Source organism: Perca fluviatilis, chromosome 4 (assembly GCF_010015445.1).
Source record: "Perca fluviatilis chromosome 4, GENO_Pfluv_1.0, whole genome shotgun sequence".
In the NCBI taxonomy this organism is placed as follows: Eukaryota; Metazoa; Chordata; class Actinopteri; order Perciformes; family Percidae; genus Perca; species Perca fluviatilis.
Window position 1 is genome coordinate 3,571,576 of NC_053115.1, and position 19,130 is coordinate 3,590,705.

General features: G+C 41.4%; 1 protein-coding gene across 1 annotated transcript in view; it reads left to right on the top strand.

Moving 5' to 3' along the window:
• Positions 1-18,037, top strand: part of epha8 (eph receptor A8) — a 136,013-nt gene extending 117,976 nt beyond the window's left edge. Inside the window, 9 exon segments of the mRNA XM_039798535.1 lie at positions 4,483-4,550; positions 4,868-4,993; positions 7,249-7,434; positions 9,316-9,377; positions 10,717-10,926; positions 13,185-13,334; positions 14,020-14,210; positions 15,182-15,340; positions 16,461-18,037. Coding sequence (XP_039654469.1) covers positions 4,483-4,550; positions 4,868-4,993; positions 7,249-7,434; positions 9,316-9,377; positions 10,717-10,926; positions 13,185-13,334; positions 14,020-14,210; positions 15,182-15,340; positions 16,461-16,575 — 1,267 coding nt within the window. The 3' untranslated portion in view covers positions 16,576-18,037.
• Positions 18,038-19,130: the final 1,093 nt, after the last annotated feature.

Below are 19,130 nucleotides of genomic sequence, written 5' to 3' on the forward strand. Positions count from 1 at the left end.
CATGGCTTTATTTATGTAAAGGAAATTATAATAGGTTTTTGTGGGGGTTGCACTGGCCAGTTTTGATTTGACTGTAAACTACGCCTGTGCTGTAGTACTGTAAAATAAAAGTAAAGTCATAATCTGATTGAAGGGTTATTCTCCCCAAAAAATAGGGAAGGATCTCATTTAAGCCTATTTGAGAAGCTACTTATAATTATATTGAATAGTTTATTTTGAAGAGCACACAAAAGAAGAAACAAATAACATAAAATACAAGACACAAAAGTATTCAACTATGAAAAAGCAAGAATAAGCAAATAAGTAGTAGAAGGAAACAAAATGTTTTTCGGGTCCCACCCTTTTTGAAATGTCCATACCTTTACATCTTTAATTACTAAAAAGAACCCAAGCAACCAGTACAACCCTAAAACAGAAAACATTGTCAAAATCTAAAAAACATTTGCAGATTAATCAATTAATCAAGCTACTATTCCATCATTTCCTTTATTAAATCATGTATTTATGTATCATCCTTAAGCTACCGTCCATCCAGTGTATTCATCAAGCACAATGGAGTTCTAAATAGATCAGAACAAAGCTGAAGCAAGTTAATACAAAATGATGCATCACCCGTCAACAATTTGAACATCTCTACTCTTGAGTAACACCACGGAAAACAATGTCAATGTAAAGTCAATGAGAAGATGACGTAGCATTAAGAAGCCCGAAAATCCGAGAAGCCCGAAAATCTGCATTGGTTGGGGGGGGAGGACGGGTCAAACAAGACAGGACTTTCACCCAGGAGACCGGGGATCGTGTCCTGCGTGTCACGTTTCGTAAACCCAACTGTCCCGTTCTTCTTCTTCTTTACCTAAACCCAACTGTCCCGTTCTTTATCTAAACCCAACTGTCCTGTTCTTCTTTACCTAAACCCAACTGTCCCGTTCTTCTTCTCCTAAACCCAACTGTCCCGTTCTTCTTTACCTAAACCCAACTGTCCCGTTCTTCTTCTTTACCTAAACCCAACTGTCCCGTTCTTCTTTACCTAAACCCAACTGTCCCGTTCTTTATCTAAACCCAACTGTCCCGTTCTTCTTTATCTAAACCCAACTGTCCCGTTCTTCTTCTCCTAAACCCAACTGTCCCGTTCTTCTTTATTGAAACCCAACTGTCCCGTTCTTCTTCTCCTAAACCCAACTGTCCCGTTCTTCTTCTCCTAAACCCAACTGTTCCGTTCTTCTTCTTTACCTAAACCCAACTGTCCCGTTCTTCTTTATTGAAACCCAACTATCCCGTTCTTCTTCTCCTAAACCCAACTGTCCCGTTCTTCTTCTTTACCTAAACCCAACTGTCCCGTTCTTCTTCTTCTTTACCTAAACCCAACTGTCCCGTTCTTCTTCTTCTTTACCTAAACCCAACTGTCCCGTTCTTTATCTAAACCCAACTGTCCTGTTCTTCTTTATCTAAACCCAACTGTCCTGTTCTTCTTCTCCTAAACCCAACTGTCCCGTTCTTCTTTATTGAAACCCAACTGTCCCGTTCTTCTTTATTGAAACCCAACTGTCCCGTTCTTCTTCTCCTAAACCCAACTGTCCCGTTCTTCTTCTCCTAAACCCAACTGTTCCGTTCTTCTTCTTTACCTAAACCCAACTGTCCCGTTCTTCTTTATTGAAACCCAACTGTCCCGTTCTTCTTCTCCTAAACCCAACTGTCCCGTTCTTCTTCTTTACCTAAACCCAACTGTCCCGTTCTTCTTCTTCTTTACCTAAACCCAACTGTCCCGTTCTTCTTCTTCTTTACCTAAACCCAACTGTCCCGTTCTTTATCTAAACCCAACTGTCCTGTTCTTCTTTATCTAAACCCAACTGTCCTGTTCTTCTTTATCTAAACCCAACTGTCCTGTTCTTCTTCTCCTAAACCCAACTGTCCCGTTCTTCTTTATTGAAACCCAACTGTCCCGTTCTTCTTCTCCTAAACCCAACTGTCCCATTCTTCTTTATTGAAACCCAACTGTCCCGTTCTTCTTTATTGAAACCCAACTGTCCCGTTCTTCTTCTCCTAAACCCAACTGTCCCGTTCTTCTTTATTGAAACCCAACTGTCCCGTTCTTCTTCTCCTAAACCCAACTGTCCCGTTCTTCTTTATTGAAACCCAACTGTCCCGTTCTTCTTTATCTAAACCCAACTGTCCTGTTCTTCTTCTCCTAAACCCAACTGTCCCGTTCTTCTTTATTGAAACCCAACTGTCCCGTTCTTCTTTATCTAAACCCAACTGTCCTGTTCTTCTTTACCTAAACCCAACTGTCCCGTTCTTTATCTAAACCCAACTGTCCCGTTCTTCTTTATCTAAACCCAACTGTCCCGTTCTTCTTCTCCTAAACCCAACTGTCCCGTTCTTCTTTATTGAAACCCAACTGTCCCGTTCTTCTTCTCCTAAACCCAACTGTCCCGTTCTTCTTCTCCTAAACCCAACTGTTCCGTTCTTCTTTACCTAAACCCAACTGTCCCGTTCTTCTTTATCTAAACCCAACTGTCCCATTCTTCTTTATCTAAACCCAACCATCCCGTTCTTCTTTTTCTACACCCCCCACTCTGTCCAGAATGAGTCTTTTTATATTTAATTTTAAACTGTGTGACATTTTAACTCAATTTAATGTGACGCTAAAACACTTTTGGTCTTTCTTGTCATGTTGAAATGTTCAAAATGTCGGAGCGCACAAATAACCTGCATGCATTCTATCAATAATAAGGATGATGAGTAGAGAGGAGTTTCTCTCATCTTCTCACCCCCCCGTCTTCTCACTGTTTTGTGTAGCTAATTTCCTAACTAGTAATTTCCGACTCATAGTTTAGTTTTAATTATGTTGATTTATGTCCAGTAACTTGCAAGCCAAACGTTCCCATTTATCCCATCATCCCCCTCTTCCTCCCTTTTGATGTCTTCAACGTACATCTCTGTAGTACTGCATCGAATAATTAATTTCATTGCACTTAATTAATTCACACTTCAATGGATATTAAGTTTTTCATTTTCTATTCTGTTTGAAGGGGAACAAAAATATGTTGGAGGATATAAAGACGCTATCCAGGCAAAATCATGTTGTTATGACTGCAAAGTCCAGTATATCCAACGTTACTAAGACAGAGGATCAAAAAAGAAAGTCTTCGCTGATGGTGGAGATAGATAGATAGATAGATAGATAGATAGATAGATAGATAGATAGATAGATAGATAGATAGATAGATAGATGGTTGGGTGGGTGGGTAGATAGATAGATAGATAGATAGATAGATAGATAGATAGATAGATAGATAGATAGATAGATAGATAGATAGATAGATAGATAGATAGATAGATAGATAGATAGATAGATGGTTGGGTGGGTGGGTGGGTGGATGGGTGGGTGGGTGGGTGGGTGGGTAGGTAGATAGATAGATAGATAGATAGATAGATAGATAGATAGATAGATAGATAGATAGATAGATAGATAGATAGATAGATGGGTGGGTGGATGGATGGGTGGGTGGGTGGGTAGATAGATGGATGGATGGATGGATAGATGACTTTATTAATCAAGGTTCAATATTAGTAAAGAGATGAAAGCAATAATTACTGCCACACACAGTGAAATCCAATCAGTTTAAAGGGACAGTTCACCCCTGAATCAAAAATACATATTTTTACCTCTTACCTGTAGTGCTATTTATCAGTCTAGATTGTTTTGGTGTGAGTTGTTGTCTTGTAGCTTAGCACTACTTTAACACAAAGGTGGTATTTCTGTAGCCTGACTACTTCCACTGAAGAGTTTGTGGCTTCCCTCTCAAAGTCACTTTCCCAACCCTGCTTATAGGTGTGAACGAGGCATTAAATCCTTCTGGCCTGTCTCTCCTAAATGCCTTCCTGAGATGTGTTTATTGTGCCTTTTTAACATGAATATCGCTGCTGTCAGGTAAAAAAAAAAATGAAAAAAAGGCACATTTGAATACTTTTTATTGAGCTATTTACCTCAGACAAAGTCCGACGAAATCGCCTCGTCCCTGTTGAAATATTTGTCAAACCCACAGAGGAAATATGGAGGTACAAGGTTTCTCCCCGACTGCGACAATGTTAATCATTTACCTCAAAAACACAGAAGCATATACCGACAGAAACAGGTCTGTGATCAAAATATATATTTGAAGGATTGGTTTCACCTTGGTGCCAGTGGAATACCTAATTAACGGAGAACAGGTTGACTTGTTCCTGATAAATACCTCTGTGTCACTAAATGAGCTCTGTTGAAGTTAATAATTCATTATGAACAATTATTGATTCATTAATTACGAGCTGTGGTTAGAGTTTGATAGTACACGTTTTACTATTGTCCTGTATTCATCCCACTGTATGTTTGTGTGTGTGTGTGTGTGTGTGTGTGTGTGTGTGTGTGTGTGTGTGTGTGTGTGTGTGTGTGTGTGTGTGTGTGTGTGTGTGTGTGTGTGTGTGTGTGTGTGGCTTTTATAGACACTGTGGCTACAGCAAAGCCTTCCAGGACTCTGATGAGGAGAAGATGCATTACCAGAACGGTCACGGTATGTTTGGCCCATTCCTCAATTATAACCAAAATGTATCGATTGGATTGCATTTTCACGTAATAAAGTTCATCCTTCGAGCAACAACAAACAATTTTCATCATGCACTGATTACAGGAGCAATCACACACACACACAGGCCTTATTTCCTGCATGCTGTCTCCCTCCCTCTCTCTCGCTCTCTCTCGTCTTCCTTCTGTGTCATTTCTTCTTTTTCATCAAGTTTTCCCTCCACACACCATGTGACAGTGGGGCTCAGATGTGATGTGGCTCTCATTCTTCGAGATGTGACTAAATGCTAATGTTGTTTATCTTAGTGTCATTCCCCGACGCAAGGTTCTATATCGACCCGCACACATACGAGGACCCCTGCCAGGCGGTCCACGAGTTTGCCCGAGAAATTGAAGCTTCCAGGATCAAAATAGAGAAAATCATTGGTTCAGGTAAATCCATAGACCCACACACTCACACACACACACAACACACACAAAAACACACACACAAACAGAGTGAGAATCATTGGCGGGGCTAACTTAAAATCATTGGCCGGTGTAAAGGCCGTGGTGTGCAGCAGAGGGGAGGATGGCAGAGCGGAATCAGAGCGTTGCGTGGGACTGTCAATCAAAGCTCCTCAGACAGCCAGGGAATACTAACACTGTGTCAGCTCCACAATAAACCTGTGCCAGATATGACTCCTGCAGACATAAAGAGAAATATAAAGTACAGAATTGAGAGAGACAAATAACAGCAATCGCACTGTAAGTTCTTCCGAGCTACAGATAAGACTTAAAGGGCCTTTTCACAGGCGGAACCAAGATTCATGTTTTTATTACATTGTAACATTTGGTCCGGTAAGTTTTGGTATTACATTGCAGTTATTCAAGCGCACTAAAGAACTGTACATGACATAACTACGTCCTGTCGTCATCACCTACGTGAGCCGCATCTCCCGATACTTGTAATTGATTGGTTTGTAGACGGGCTTCCCCGTCCTCTGGTATCCTCTCTCTGGTGTCGGAGTTTTTGTGAGTTTTTTCCAGCTGACTGCTGCTCTCCCCGTGCCACCGCGGCTCGTTTCGTTTTGTTAAGCTGTAGAGAAGCAAGACACGGAAACTTTACTTGGGTTTTGAGGAGCTGGAGCATTTATTTAGAGACAAACTGAAACCACATTGTACATTTACCACCGCTTAACAAGTAAACTGCTAATTTATTCGGTAACACTTTACTTGAAGGTATCGACACAATCGGGACATGACACTCTCATAACTATGACATGACACTGTCATGCACGTGTCATAAACGTTATAAACAAGTCATAAACGTTTATGACTTCTGTCATTAAGTGTCATTCGGTTTTTGTCATGACAAGTTGACATTGTTTGGGTTGTCTTGATTATGACAACTTGACATTAATCAAAGTGACATTACCAGAAGTTGTCTTGGTCATGACAAGTTGACATTAAATTTGTTTGGGATGTCTTTGTCATGACAACTTGACATAATGTCATCCTGTTTAATGTCAAGTTGTCTTAATAAGGACACTCCAAAGAAATTTAATGTCAAGTTGTCATGACAAAGACATCCCAAACTAATTTAATGTCAACTTGTCACGACCAATACAACTTCTGGTAATGTCACTTTGATTAATGTCAAGTTGTCATAATCAAGACGACCCAAACAATGTCAACTTGTCATGACAAAAACCAAATGACACTTAGTGACAGAAGTCATAAACGTTTATGACTTGTTTATAACGTTTATGACACGTTCAAGACAGTGTCATGTCATAGTTATGACAGTGTCATGTCACGATTATGTCGATACCTTCAAGTAAAGTGTTACCATTTATTCTTTGATTGCCAAAAGCTGTCTGCCTTGCGCACATTCCCTGTCTCTCTCATGTACTCTTTTGGTTGGTGTTTGGTGTTTTAAACCCCCATGGTTGTCTTCCAGGCAGCGCTGCCTGGAAGACACTAGGATTAGGCAATTGTTAGGGTTAGGGTTAAGTCGACGGGCGCAGCGCTGCCTTGAAGTCGACGTTGGGGGCTTAAAACACCATTGAGCCTTTTGGTTGTATCAAATTTTGTCTGTTTGTTCCGGACCGTGGTCCGGGGGAGGTGTGAAAGGCCTGTTAATGAGAAAGAGGCTGATGGATGATTAGCTTACTTCCATTTCTGCACATATATGAAGACAGAAAGCCCATAAATTGATTAGTTTCCCTTATCTAACATTTAAAGTTATTGCTTAAGAGGTGTAGGGCTTCCCCCAGTGTATTGCAAGCCTAGTGGCCCACTGGGAATGATGTTTTTATGTATTTTAAGATTTGTTTTTTTAAAAGTTAGAGCTTACAGTTACAGCTTGCTCTGTTTGAAATTGTTTTCACATCTCCAGTTATCTTTTAGCACCAACTTAATGTAGGGCCCTATGGAATCTGTCTTATAGCTTTTTTAAATTCTCAAAATTGGGATTCCATCCATGATTCTGTTATCACAAAAACTACTGGGCTCCACATTAATGTCTGTGACCGGCCCAAAAAGTGCCTTCATCTGGAAAAAAAGAAACACTTGCCACAGGGCTAAACGACTTTTCTGGAGGATACCCTGAGGTGGCGGGCACATTGCATGTTGAATACAGTGGTAAAAAATTAAAGATTGGATGTATTTTGAGCTGAATTGGGATCATTCTTGTGTGTGTTAAGGGGAGTTTGGGGAGGTGTGTTATGGACGTATGAGACTCCCGGGTAAAAGAGACATCCCAGTGGCCCTGAAGACCCTGAAGGCAGGCTACACAGAGAAACAGAAGAGGGACTTCCTGGCTGAGGCGTCCATCATGGCCCAGTTCGACCACCCCAATGTCATCCGCCTGGAGGGAGTGGTAACCCAGAGTACGCGACTGCTAAAACTACATATTAGTGTGAAGTTGGTTTCAGGATTAATGACTGCATACTAATATTTATGACAGAAGATCTGGTTGTTAATGAGCATGTTAATTAACAGTAAAAGTAAATTTCTAAGCTACATATATAAGCTTCAGAAGACTCATAATGTCATGTTGGCTATAGAACAACTTGCAAAGCTGTCACCACTTTTGCCGCTTAGTTAGAACAACGGGTTGATGCGTAGACTGTATATAAGTGAAGCCAAAACATCTGGATCTCCCCCCCCCCCCGGTGGGTGGCTGGCTGCAGTATAGGTCATAAATCCCGCCCCCCCCTCCATATTAGCAGATGGGACTTAAGCCAAACTAAAAAGTCAAAGTACACGTCAATAATTTTTTCCAAAAGATGGTTTCTGTCATTTTAAGTAGATCTGATCACGCTGATGTTTGTTCAAGTGATAATTTTTCTGATCATTTTTTGTTTTACTTTATTGCCCATATTAAAATTCAACACATATATTGACTACATAGAAGCTGGGTAAATAAATCACTGCACATCACAGTATGTTTTAGCTATTATCCTAAACCCAGGCCTAGAATGACAGGAGTCCGATCAGTTATTTGATGCTATAAAAATGGTGTGAAACGCCATGAAGGTCGGGCGGGTGTATGGGCAGAACCAGAGGTGTATAGTCCAGGTGCCAGAAAGTAAAAATCCTGCCATGTTTTTGGATCTGCCTCTACATCTAGAACAGGTGTTTTCACTAACGAGCTCATCTACCTGGTAGAGGAGCTGGTTTAGTGATGGTTGGGACAGCTGCTGGACAGGATTTCTACTTTCTGGCACCTGGACTATACACCTCTGGGCAGAACCTCGATACCACGACTCAACCACCCAATCACTACTGCGCTAGTCTATATCCACGACGTTCCACTTCTGGGATTGCTCCGTTGCCGCCGGAAATTCTGCCGGATGTCCGTCCCCTTCCTCTTCCTTTGTGTTGGCGTTCTAACCTCCGGTGGATTTGTGAGGACTATGGTTAACTGCTCCTCAGATCTCTGCAGGGTAAATCCAGACAGCTAGGTAGACTATCTGTCCAATCTGAGTTTTCTGTTGCACGACTAAAACTACTTTTGAACGTAAACATGTTCCACCAAAACAAGTTCAGTCCGGCACTTAGCACCGCTGAAGACAATTGTGATTGGTTTAAAGAAATACCAATAAACAAGAGCACGTTTTTCTGTGGACTAGCCAGACCCTCCTCTACAGCGCTGTGGAGGAAGGTCTGGCAATGCGAGACTACTACTGTGCAGACCCTGGCTCCAAAATTACAAAATAGTGGCGCCCGTATTTGGGATATTTTGGCTTCACTTTTGTTCAGTGGGAGGGAGTAAATCAGAAAGTAAATCTAACTGGTTCTTAGCTATCTATAACACAGCAGATACAGTGACAGTCAAGCAGGGAAGTCGATAAAAAAAATGTACCCAGCCTAGTTTTAAGCAGTCTAGCAGTGAGTCGCCTCAGAAGTCAAATGGTTAGAACTTGAGAGTTCTTGTTTTGGCTTATTCATTCCCATATTTGTTGGAGTAAGCCCATAGTTATTCTGAGGTAAGAAACAGAAGAGTTTAGAGGAAAAGACTTCCTTGAGTACTTGGCTAACTGTGTAAAGGTAATAGCTCTCAGTCTGATTTCACTAAAAGCTTTCCTTGCATAAAAAACGATTCATTCATATATTAAAATAGGATGGATTCTTTTAGACATCACAGGCAACACATACAGTTAATCAGTGTTGAACATGCATGTAAGTATATTTATGTATATATCCTGTAGATATGCAGTTCAGCATACACTAGGAAGATTCCTAAAGCTTTCTGTTTGTTCCCTCAGGCAAACCTGCGATGATCATCACAGAGTACATGGAGAACGGCTCTCTGGACTCCTTCCTCAGGGTTGGTAGTGAAGTTTTCTGTTGAAAAGTATCGAAGCAGTAAAGGTTCTGGTTTGCTTGAATTTTTGTCTAGTTTTGTCTCACTGTTAAGTACTTTCCTTGTTGTCTGTCAATGAGTAAGTGCTGATCTTTTCCTCTTCTGTAAAGCTATGACTGTAGCCTGACGTGATCATACTCAGATCCTAGTCAGAATATGAGTCTGATACTGCTCGATTGAGCTGTGATTATGGGGTTTCAACCGAACCAGGAAAGAAAATGCCTCTGCACTCAATTGGATAGAGCTACAACCAATCAGAGCAACAGATAAACCTACAACCAATCAGAGCAACAGATAGACCTACAACCAATCAGAGCAGTGGAGACAGACGTCACAGAAGCTGCAAGTCAAAGGCAGGCTTCGACAGAGCAAAGGCAGAATTTCGGTATTGTGCGTACGGGTGTGGCAATGTGCATACATACCATGTATATACTGTTCCTCTTTTAAAATAATGCGCTGTTGATATCTTCTAAAACAGACACAATGGCAGCCATCTTTGTTGTAAACAAATTCAACCCAAGCGCTCTTTGGTGACGTGGTTGATTACGTTACTGTTGATCATCTGTCCATCATCGTATAAAGCCCGCCCTGACAATTTGATTGGTCCAAACAGCTCTGGTTAGAGCATAGTTGCTTCACAACGGATAAAGTCCAGACCGAACTTTCCGACCTCAAATGTTGTGGTCGGGGCTAAGATCGGCTGGCATCCAGGCTACTATGACTGCTGATGAAAAGAATGAGTCACCAAGTTGTTTAACTTCTTAACAAGTTTTAGAAAGCTAATTGCATTTAGTTTTGATAATCCAATGGATTTTCAGAAGGTTTTATGAGCCTCTTTGAGGTTGGAAACTGTTCTCAAAACATCTAGGAGAATGTAACTCATTGATTTATGTCAAAACGTAAAAACCTCCAAAGATGGCGAGCAACATCACTTCTTCTTTATCAGAGAATTGAAGCCAGGAGAAAGGCACCAGTGGTTTAGAGCAGCAAATATGAAAGTTTTCTTTAACAAGATATAAGTTGATTTATCATTGTCACATCCACAATGTCAAACAGCTCCAGTATTTGCTTATATGAAAATACTGTAGGATTATTACTTGAAAGCAAATCCCTGTCATGTTTTATTCTCTTATCTTTTCTCTCCTCTCTATCTTGATTAAAATCTCCGCTACTATCACTCTCCTCATCTTTTCTGATGCTATACCATCACATATTTTTTGATTTTTTTTGATCTGCCATTAAAACTCTCTCTCCCTACCTCCTCCTCCCCAATCTTTCTCTTTTCTTTCCCTCCTTCCTGTAGAGACACGACGGACAGTTCACCATCATCCAGCTGGTCGGGCTGCTGCGCGGCATTGCGGCCGGCATGACCTACCTGTCTGACCTGGGCTACATCCACAGAGACCTGGCTGCCCGCAACATCTTGGTCAACAGCAACCTGGTGTGTAAGGTGTCTGACTTCGGCCTGTCCCGAGTACTGGAGGACGACCCCGACGCCGCATACACCACCAGTGTGAGTTTTCACATTGAGGCAAGCATTAATGCAGCACGCACACACACACACACACACACACACTTTTTAAAAGAAGGCAAGGCAAGGTAGCTTTATTTATATAGCCCATTTAAGCAACAAGGCAATTCCAAGTGCTTAAAGAGCAGTTAAAAACAATTGAAAACATGCGTTTAAGATAAAATGAAAACTTCTAAAATAGAATAAGACAGGTATGAAATACAAGAATGAAAGTTACAGTGCAGTGCAAGAAGTAAACATTTACTTTAAAAAAGGCAGCATCAAAAAGAAAAGTCTTCATTCTTGATTTTAAAAAGAACTGAGAGTTTTCAGCGGACCTGCAGTTTTCTGGGAAAACTGAACGCTGCTTCTCCGCGTTTAGTTCTGACTCTGGGGACAGAAAGCAGACAAGACACAGACGACCTGAGAGGTCTGGGTGGTTCATAATGTAGCAGCGCATCAGAAATGTATTTTGGCCCTAAACCGTTCAGTGCAAGAAATGATCATGGTGCGTTCAATTTGTACTCGGAAGTCGGAATTTCCGAGTTCTAAGTCAGAAACACACCCCTTGAAGTCAGATTTTCGAGTTGAGAAGTCGGAGAGCCTCACAGTACCCCGAGCAAGACGATCTTGAAATCCAACATGGCTGCTCTGTGCATCAACAGCAGTGAAAGCTATATTAACATACAGTTTATTAGCACTTCTGTCGGTCTTAAACACAGTCCTGTCCAACTTCTATCTGTGGACATGTTGTTATGCTGTTTGTATGCACAAAAAACTGCCTAATGTGTTGTTATCAACTGGTATTGCTAACAATGGCTAACCTGGATAGAGCCAGAGACTTCATTCCCAGCTCCGGCTTCCGAGGTACATGGAACGCACTATCATTGTCAGGGAACGGCAATCACATGTAATGGAGTCTATATCGATGACAATTAATTTACGATATTGCTCCGTTGCTGCCGGAAGATCCACCGGATGTCCCTCATTTTTGGCCGGATGTCCGTCCCCTTCCTCTTCCTTTGTGTTGGCGTTCTAACCTCCGGTGGATTTGTGAGGACTATGGTTAACTGCTCCTCAGATCTCTGCAGGGTAAATCCAGACAGCTAGCTAGACTATCTGTCCAATCTGAGTTTTCTGTTGCACGACTAAAACAACTTTTGAACGTAAACATGTTCCATCAAAACAAGTTCAGTTCGGCACTTAGCACCGCCGAAGACAATTGTGATTGGTTTAAAGAAATAAACCGGAGCACATTTTTCTCCCATCCCAGAATGCTGTGTGGACTAGCCAGACCTTCCTCCGCAGCGCTGTGGAGGCAATGCGAGACTACATGTAATGGGACTGAAAAAAAAACAACTACTGAACTTCAGCCTTTTAAAATCATGCTAATAGCCATTAATTCCATTTATCAAATATATGGCTTCATATTTTGTGAATTAAAATTACAAGTACAAATATTCTTTTATTATCTAGGCTATATGTTATTAATCATTCTTATACAAGGGCAGTTCCACTGAAATCTAGCCAAAAAAGTAGCAGCAACACAAACGTTGGAGACAAATACGACTGTACAAAAGCAATTCAAACACAATCAAAGTCCCATGAAAGTGAAAGCGAGAGCAAAGTAAAATCATCTTTGTAAGTGCTCCAGTAGAGAGCAGTCCAATATTAAGCCTGGTGAGCACAAATGTATTAAGTCTTCACTAAAAAAAAGCTCCTTCCAGTGTCTGATGCTATCGGCTCACAGCACACAGATGGAAATCAGCGTTTGACACATTTGTCTGTTACAGTCTGTTAAAGCCCAGCTATCAGATTACAGAAAGCTAGGTGATTAGGTGCAGCATCACTCGGAGACATTTTGAAGGGGAAAACGATTGTTAATGATGATATTACAGACAATACTATGTAATTATTGGCAGTGTTGGGAAAGTTCACTTTCTACATGAACTAGTTCAAAGTTCACTTTACAAATTTTAAAATGAACTAGTTCAGTTCATAGTTCATACTTCAACATTTTGAACTAAGTTCACAGTTCCCATTCTTCTTTACCTAAACCCAACTGTCCCGTTCTTCTTTATCTAAACCCAACTGTCCCATTGTTGTCCCGTGTGTCGTGGAAATGTAAGCCCACCCACGACCATTTCCTTAAGTGGCCGTGTTCATTTCAAGGAAATTTTTGCAATTCCGTGAAACTGCCACAGATTTTGAGTTAAGGTGCCGTGAGATCGGGTTGTAAAACGTCATTATCCTCCTGACAGGGCGGGAAAATTCCTATCCGCTGGACAGCCCCAGAGGCTATTGCCTACAGGAAGTTCTCCTCGTCCAGTGACGTGTGGAGCTACGGAGTGGTCATGTGGGAGGTGACGTCCTACGGAGAGCGACCATACTGGAACCTCACCAACAGAGATGTAAGCACAATTTGTTAACCAAATAACTAGGCCGGCAACTAACGATAATTTACATTGTCGATTAATCTGTTGATTATTTTCTTGATTAATCGATTAGTTTTTTGGTCGACAGAATGTCACAAAATGGTAAAAAATGTGGATCAGTGTTTCCCAAAAGCCAAGATGACGTCCTCAAATGAGTCCACAACTCAAAGATATTCAGTTTACTGTCACAGAGGAGAGAAGATACTAGAACATATTCACATTTAAGAAGTGGGAATCAGAGAATCTTTTGGCTTTTTTTCATAAAAAACGACTAAAACCAATCGATTATCAAAATAGTTAGCTGATTAATTAGAAAGTTGACAACTAATCAATTAATCCATTAGTTGTTTGGTCTATAAAATGTCAAAACATTTTAAGAAATGTTGATCAGTGATTCCCAAAGCCCAAGATGACGTCCTCAAATGTCTTGTTTTCAAAGATATTCAGTTTACTGTCACAGAGAAGTGCAGAAACTAGAAAATATTCACAGTTAAGAAGTTTTATTTTCATAAAAAATTACTCAATCGATCATCAAAATGGTTGACTGATTAATTTAATAGTTGACAACTAATCGATTAATCTTTGCAGCTCTACAACTAACCTATATGTATCTTCATAGCAGAAACTGTAGTCTCATCCATATTTTGCTGTACATGTGCAGGTGATCAAATCTGTGGAAGAGGGCTACAGGCTGCCTGCTCCTATGGGCTGCCCTGGTCCTCTACACACACTCATGCTGGACTGCTGGCAGAAGGATCGCAACGAGAGGCCACGCTTTTGCCAGATAGTCACTGTTCTTGACAAGCTCATCCGCAACCCAGAGAACCTGAAGTCAATGGACACGCTCTGCAGGTGGGTGGGCCACTGAATAGATCCATGTTTGCAGTGAAGCAACATGTGTGCATTGTTTCACATGCCTGGTAGTCTTTTGATTTAATTTAGCCAGACAGTTTGCCAACATTTAATCAAATATTGGTTCATGTGATTAGCGGATTAAGCTGCAAATCAAAGCATGACACCATCTGCGAGGGGCTGAGAAGATGATCTCCTGGACAATATATGATGACTGTTAGGCCACTAAGTAACTGTCCTGGTGTGGGAGGCAGAGTAAATCCAATCTCATCCCGCTGCTATCAAACATGAGCGCAGTGGGATAAAGTTGCAGCCTAAAGTTTCCTTCAAAGTTCTCTGGCAAATGAAGCGAGCGGTCCTGTTCGTTTTCCAATAAGCTCATTTCTGATGGACGCGCTGTGCGTTAAGTAAAAGCCTAGCTGTGATATTGACATTGATCCACAGTGAATCTGGGAGCAGGTTTGAGAGGACACATGGACCAAAGCTGGACCTGTGTAAATTGCTCAGTTCAGATCCCAGGTCTTATGGAGTCAGTGGTGCATGGTACTATGCATCTGTGTGTATGTGTGTGTGTGTGTGTGTGTGTGTGTGTGTGTGTGTGTGTGTGTGTGTGTGTGTGTGTGTGTGTGTGTTGTGTTGGTGTGTGTGTGTTGAGAGAAGTGGTAGGTAGAGGAACAGGCAGAGAAGGAGGAGTGTTAAGGATTTCTCCCTGTATTAATCTACTCAAAGCAGCCATCCTACAACCACAGCCACCACCTCTTCTCTATCATTTTAACTGCTATTGATTTTCTGCCTCAGTTGCTAGCGCCTTTCAAAGCCGCCCTTTCCCCCCCGGTCGCTCTGCCTCTTGCTCACTTTTTGCCTCTTTTCTAATTTTCAGACTCCCTCCAACTAATCTTTTTGTCTTCCCATTCATCTCTCTCTCTATCTATCTATCTATCTATGGCCATCTGTCTCTCTCTCGGCCGCAGTTTAAACAGTCCTTCTCTGATGGAGAGAGCTATCCCTGACTTCAGTAGCTGTAACTCAGTAAACGAGTGGCTGGACACCATAAAGATGGGTCGCTACAAGGACCACTTTGCAGCAGGGGGGTACCAAACTCTGGGACACGTCATAAGCATGAACCAAGGGTAAGTACTAACTGTGATGGAGAGTGATAACAGCTCAGAGGTGATACTGAGCTGTTAGTTCTTGGCAGTAGTTGGATGCTGGGCTCTACCAGCCATTGTATGTAGCTTAAAGACCCTGTAGGGCAAATGTGTCAAACTCAAGGCGCACAACTCAAGGTTCACAATAAATTTCGGCCCGCCTAGTTGTGCGGCATATCAAAAAGACGGTAAACTGTTTTTCAAACTGCAATTACGTGACACTCAAAACGGAATTTGGCAGATTTTCCCAGACTTTGAGACTCAGAAATTCCCACTCAACCAGTGAGATTGAATATTCAGGCCTGTTGTTGTGAGTTGGCTGTGTGGTAGCCTACTTTTAAAAATGTAATGAGAATTCAGCTTTGCTAAATTCTATGGTGCTAAGGGAACTTTTTTGCTGACTTTTTTAGGGCTTTATGTTGACCAAACTGTATGTTAGAAGGCTATATGAGACATGCAGTATAGCAGTCAATTTTTTTTTTTTTTTTTTTGGTTAAATAAAAGCATGTCAATGAACTATACATGTCTGGCCATTTTCCAGTGTGGCCCTTAATTAAATTGAGTTTGACCTGATCTGTATGTAGGGTGAGAAATCACTGCACTCAGGGCTCAAAGGGGGGTACATTGTGAGTAATAATCTTACTCTGAATGTCTTTTTAACAGAATTCAATTCAATTTTATTTATAGTATCAAATCATAACGAGTTATCTCAGAACAATTTACAGATAGAGTAGGTCTAGACCACAGTCTTTTTTTCAATTTACAAAGACCCAACAATTTCAGTGATTCCCCCTGTTCACATTCACTAACTAACTCTAATTGCCTCTACTTTGATCGGTGTCAAGCTACTGTCAGTGAAGCTCAACAGTTCCTGCAGGTTTTTCACCTTAAAAGGCCAATGGGTGACATCACGCTACGTCCATTATTTTTACAGTCTATGCTGGGGACCTCTGTTGCATGTCCTTCCCTTTTCTCTCAAACATCACTTCCTGTCTGTGTGTGTGTGTGTGTGTGTGTGTGTGTGTGTGTGTGTGTGTGTGTGTGTGTGTGTGTGTGTGTGTGTGTGTGTGTGTGTGTGTGTGTGTGTGTGTGTGTCGTGCAGGGACATCCAGAGGCTCGGGGTGACACTGATGGGCCACCAGAAGAAGATCATGACCAGTGTCCAGCTGATGAGGGCACAGGTCCTCAACAAGAGTGTACCATCTGTGCATGTATAACTCCAACACTGAGGTTTCTCTCTTCTGAAATCTAGAAACCCAGGCTTCTGTAAGGTCTAGAGGGACTCCGTGGAATTCAAGATGATCTGATAAGCGATACGTGGGAACTTTACAAGACTTTTTCCCGAAGAGATTGCAGAACAAAATGTGAACGGTTTTAACTATGGAGCAAGTAAACATGACTTCTTTGGGACAAGTCCGACCTTTCATATTTTTTTTTCCTATCTGGTTGCATTTTCTGAGTTTAAACGTCTTGTTTATAAATGGAAAGACTGCCTTAATTACCACAAATTGTTTTAATTGTATTGTCTATAAAGAGAAGATAATTTATCAATCATGAATTTATCAGAGACATATGATTTATTGAATCGGGCAATAGTAAGAGTACATGGAGTGATGTAGAGAGTGGGGGTGTTTTCTGATGATATTCGCTGCCTCTACTTCAGTACCAGCTTGAGGAGAACGTGGCCCAGAAGGAGGCTCGAGACAGAAAAAGTGGAAAAAAGTGAGATAGAGCTCACCCAAGTTGCCAGATCGTCTCCACAGTGGAGAAGACCTATTTCACCCCAGGCTATTAATACCAACAACAGGCACATTTCTCCACCGTCTAACCTTGATGAATGAACCCAGGAGAGCCCTGGAGCCCTCTGCCCAGTTTTAAGCTGCGTAGCGCACAACTACTGTACTTGGAAGATGTGTATGATTCAGTTACGGTGCACTTTATTCTACAATCTCTCTGTGTTATGGAGGCTTTGCAGTTGTGTCACAAATCTCTTCTCAGCCACAACTGGAGTCCCAATGTTGGTCCGTTAAAGAATTAGCTTGTTTGAAAATATTACATGAATAATGACTAACTATACAGTATAAAACCCAAGAAGAAAAAGATCTGTCTAACATTTATTAGTGTAGTAAGTTGTTCGCTCATGAGATTTGTTTCCAAACTTTCTTCACTGTGACAGTAAAACTGAAGAGAAAATATATAAATTACATGCAATATGTTTAAATACATACAACAACATAACATAATATTGGCCATTTCAAATACTTTGATAAATACTTTTCAAGGCATGATTTTTGTTGATTAGTTTCAGATACTGTAATACATCTTCATGCAGCTTAAAAGCATTTTTTTAAATGCATTTCGAAGATCCCTTATATTGAAAATGTATTTGAAATGTATGAGGCCAAAATTAGCATCAGTTATTGCTTTTTTGCTTCTTGTTTGTTAGCCAAATATCATTTAAGCAAAGCACCTGGTATCAATGCTAACTGACAACTAGATGTTCTAGCTCTAGCTTCTACTACATTTACTACATTATCTAGTGTGTAAGCTAGGTGTACAACAGAAGAGTGCTTATGAGCAAAGCACATATTAATTTGTTGTCGAACTCCTGCTAAAATATTGAAATATAAAATGTGTGTTTGTGAAAGAATTATCAGTAAAAGAAGGCAGCACAAAATATCAAAATGTCTGCTGAATTCTGTTTCAACACTGAACAACACCAGTTTATTGTGATTGTTCCCGGCCTACAACATGGCTGCCAGTGTCCGACTTAGCACCCAGTGTTGGCTTAATCAGTTGTTTAACAGTTGTTCAAATTTGACAGTGGTCCATGAATTTAAATACAAAATGAACGCAACACAAGAGAACTTTTCCAGCTTCCGTCCCCCTACAGGTTGGAAGCGGAATTGTCCATTACATTACATTGTGCAAGTTTGCCAGATCGGGTAGCAGATCTGTAGTTCGAATGAACTATGGACACGCCAAGACCCGCCCTACGAAGCGGCTCGATTGGTTGGGGTTAGGCATTTGACCTCGAGTGGTTAAAGGTCCCATGACATGGTGCTCTTTGGATGCTTTTATATAGACCTTAGTGGTCCCCTAATACTGTATCTGAAGTCTTTTTACCAAAATTCAGCGTTGGTGCAGAATTACAGCCACTAGAGCCAGTCCCACAATGAGCTTTCCTTAGGATGTGCCCTTTCTGTGTCTGTAGCTATTGAGAAGGAGAGAGGGGCTTTCAAACTTTGCTCGTTTGAAAGCCATGATGTCTCTCTCTCATGGGGGGGCCAAATTCTCTGGGAGGGCAAAGCAGAGAAAGGGGAGGTAACCTTGCTCCTTATGACCTCATAAGGAGAACATTCCTGATCGGCCCATCTGAGCTTTCATTTTCTCAAAGGCAGAGCAGGATACCCAGGGCTCGGTTTACACCTATCACCATTTCTAGCCACTGGGGGACCATAGGCAGGCTGGGGGAATGCATATTAATGTTAAAAAACCTCATAAAGTGACATTTTCATGCCATTGGGACCTTTAAGGTTAGGATAGCCGATTGGTCAGGGGATAGGACCTGTAGTAATGGGGTTATGTTACCTTGCGTAAGCATGGATGCCTGGCCAATAAATGCTATTGAAGGGCGGGTCTTGGCGTGGCCATAGTGGGATTCGTAATATCGCGAACTGGACAATGTAATGCAATGGACAATTCCGCTTCCACCCTGTAGGGGGACCGAAGCGGGAAAAGTTCTCTAGTGTTGCTTTAAGTAGCTCATGAC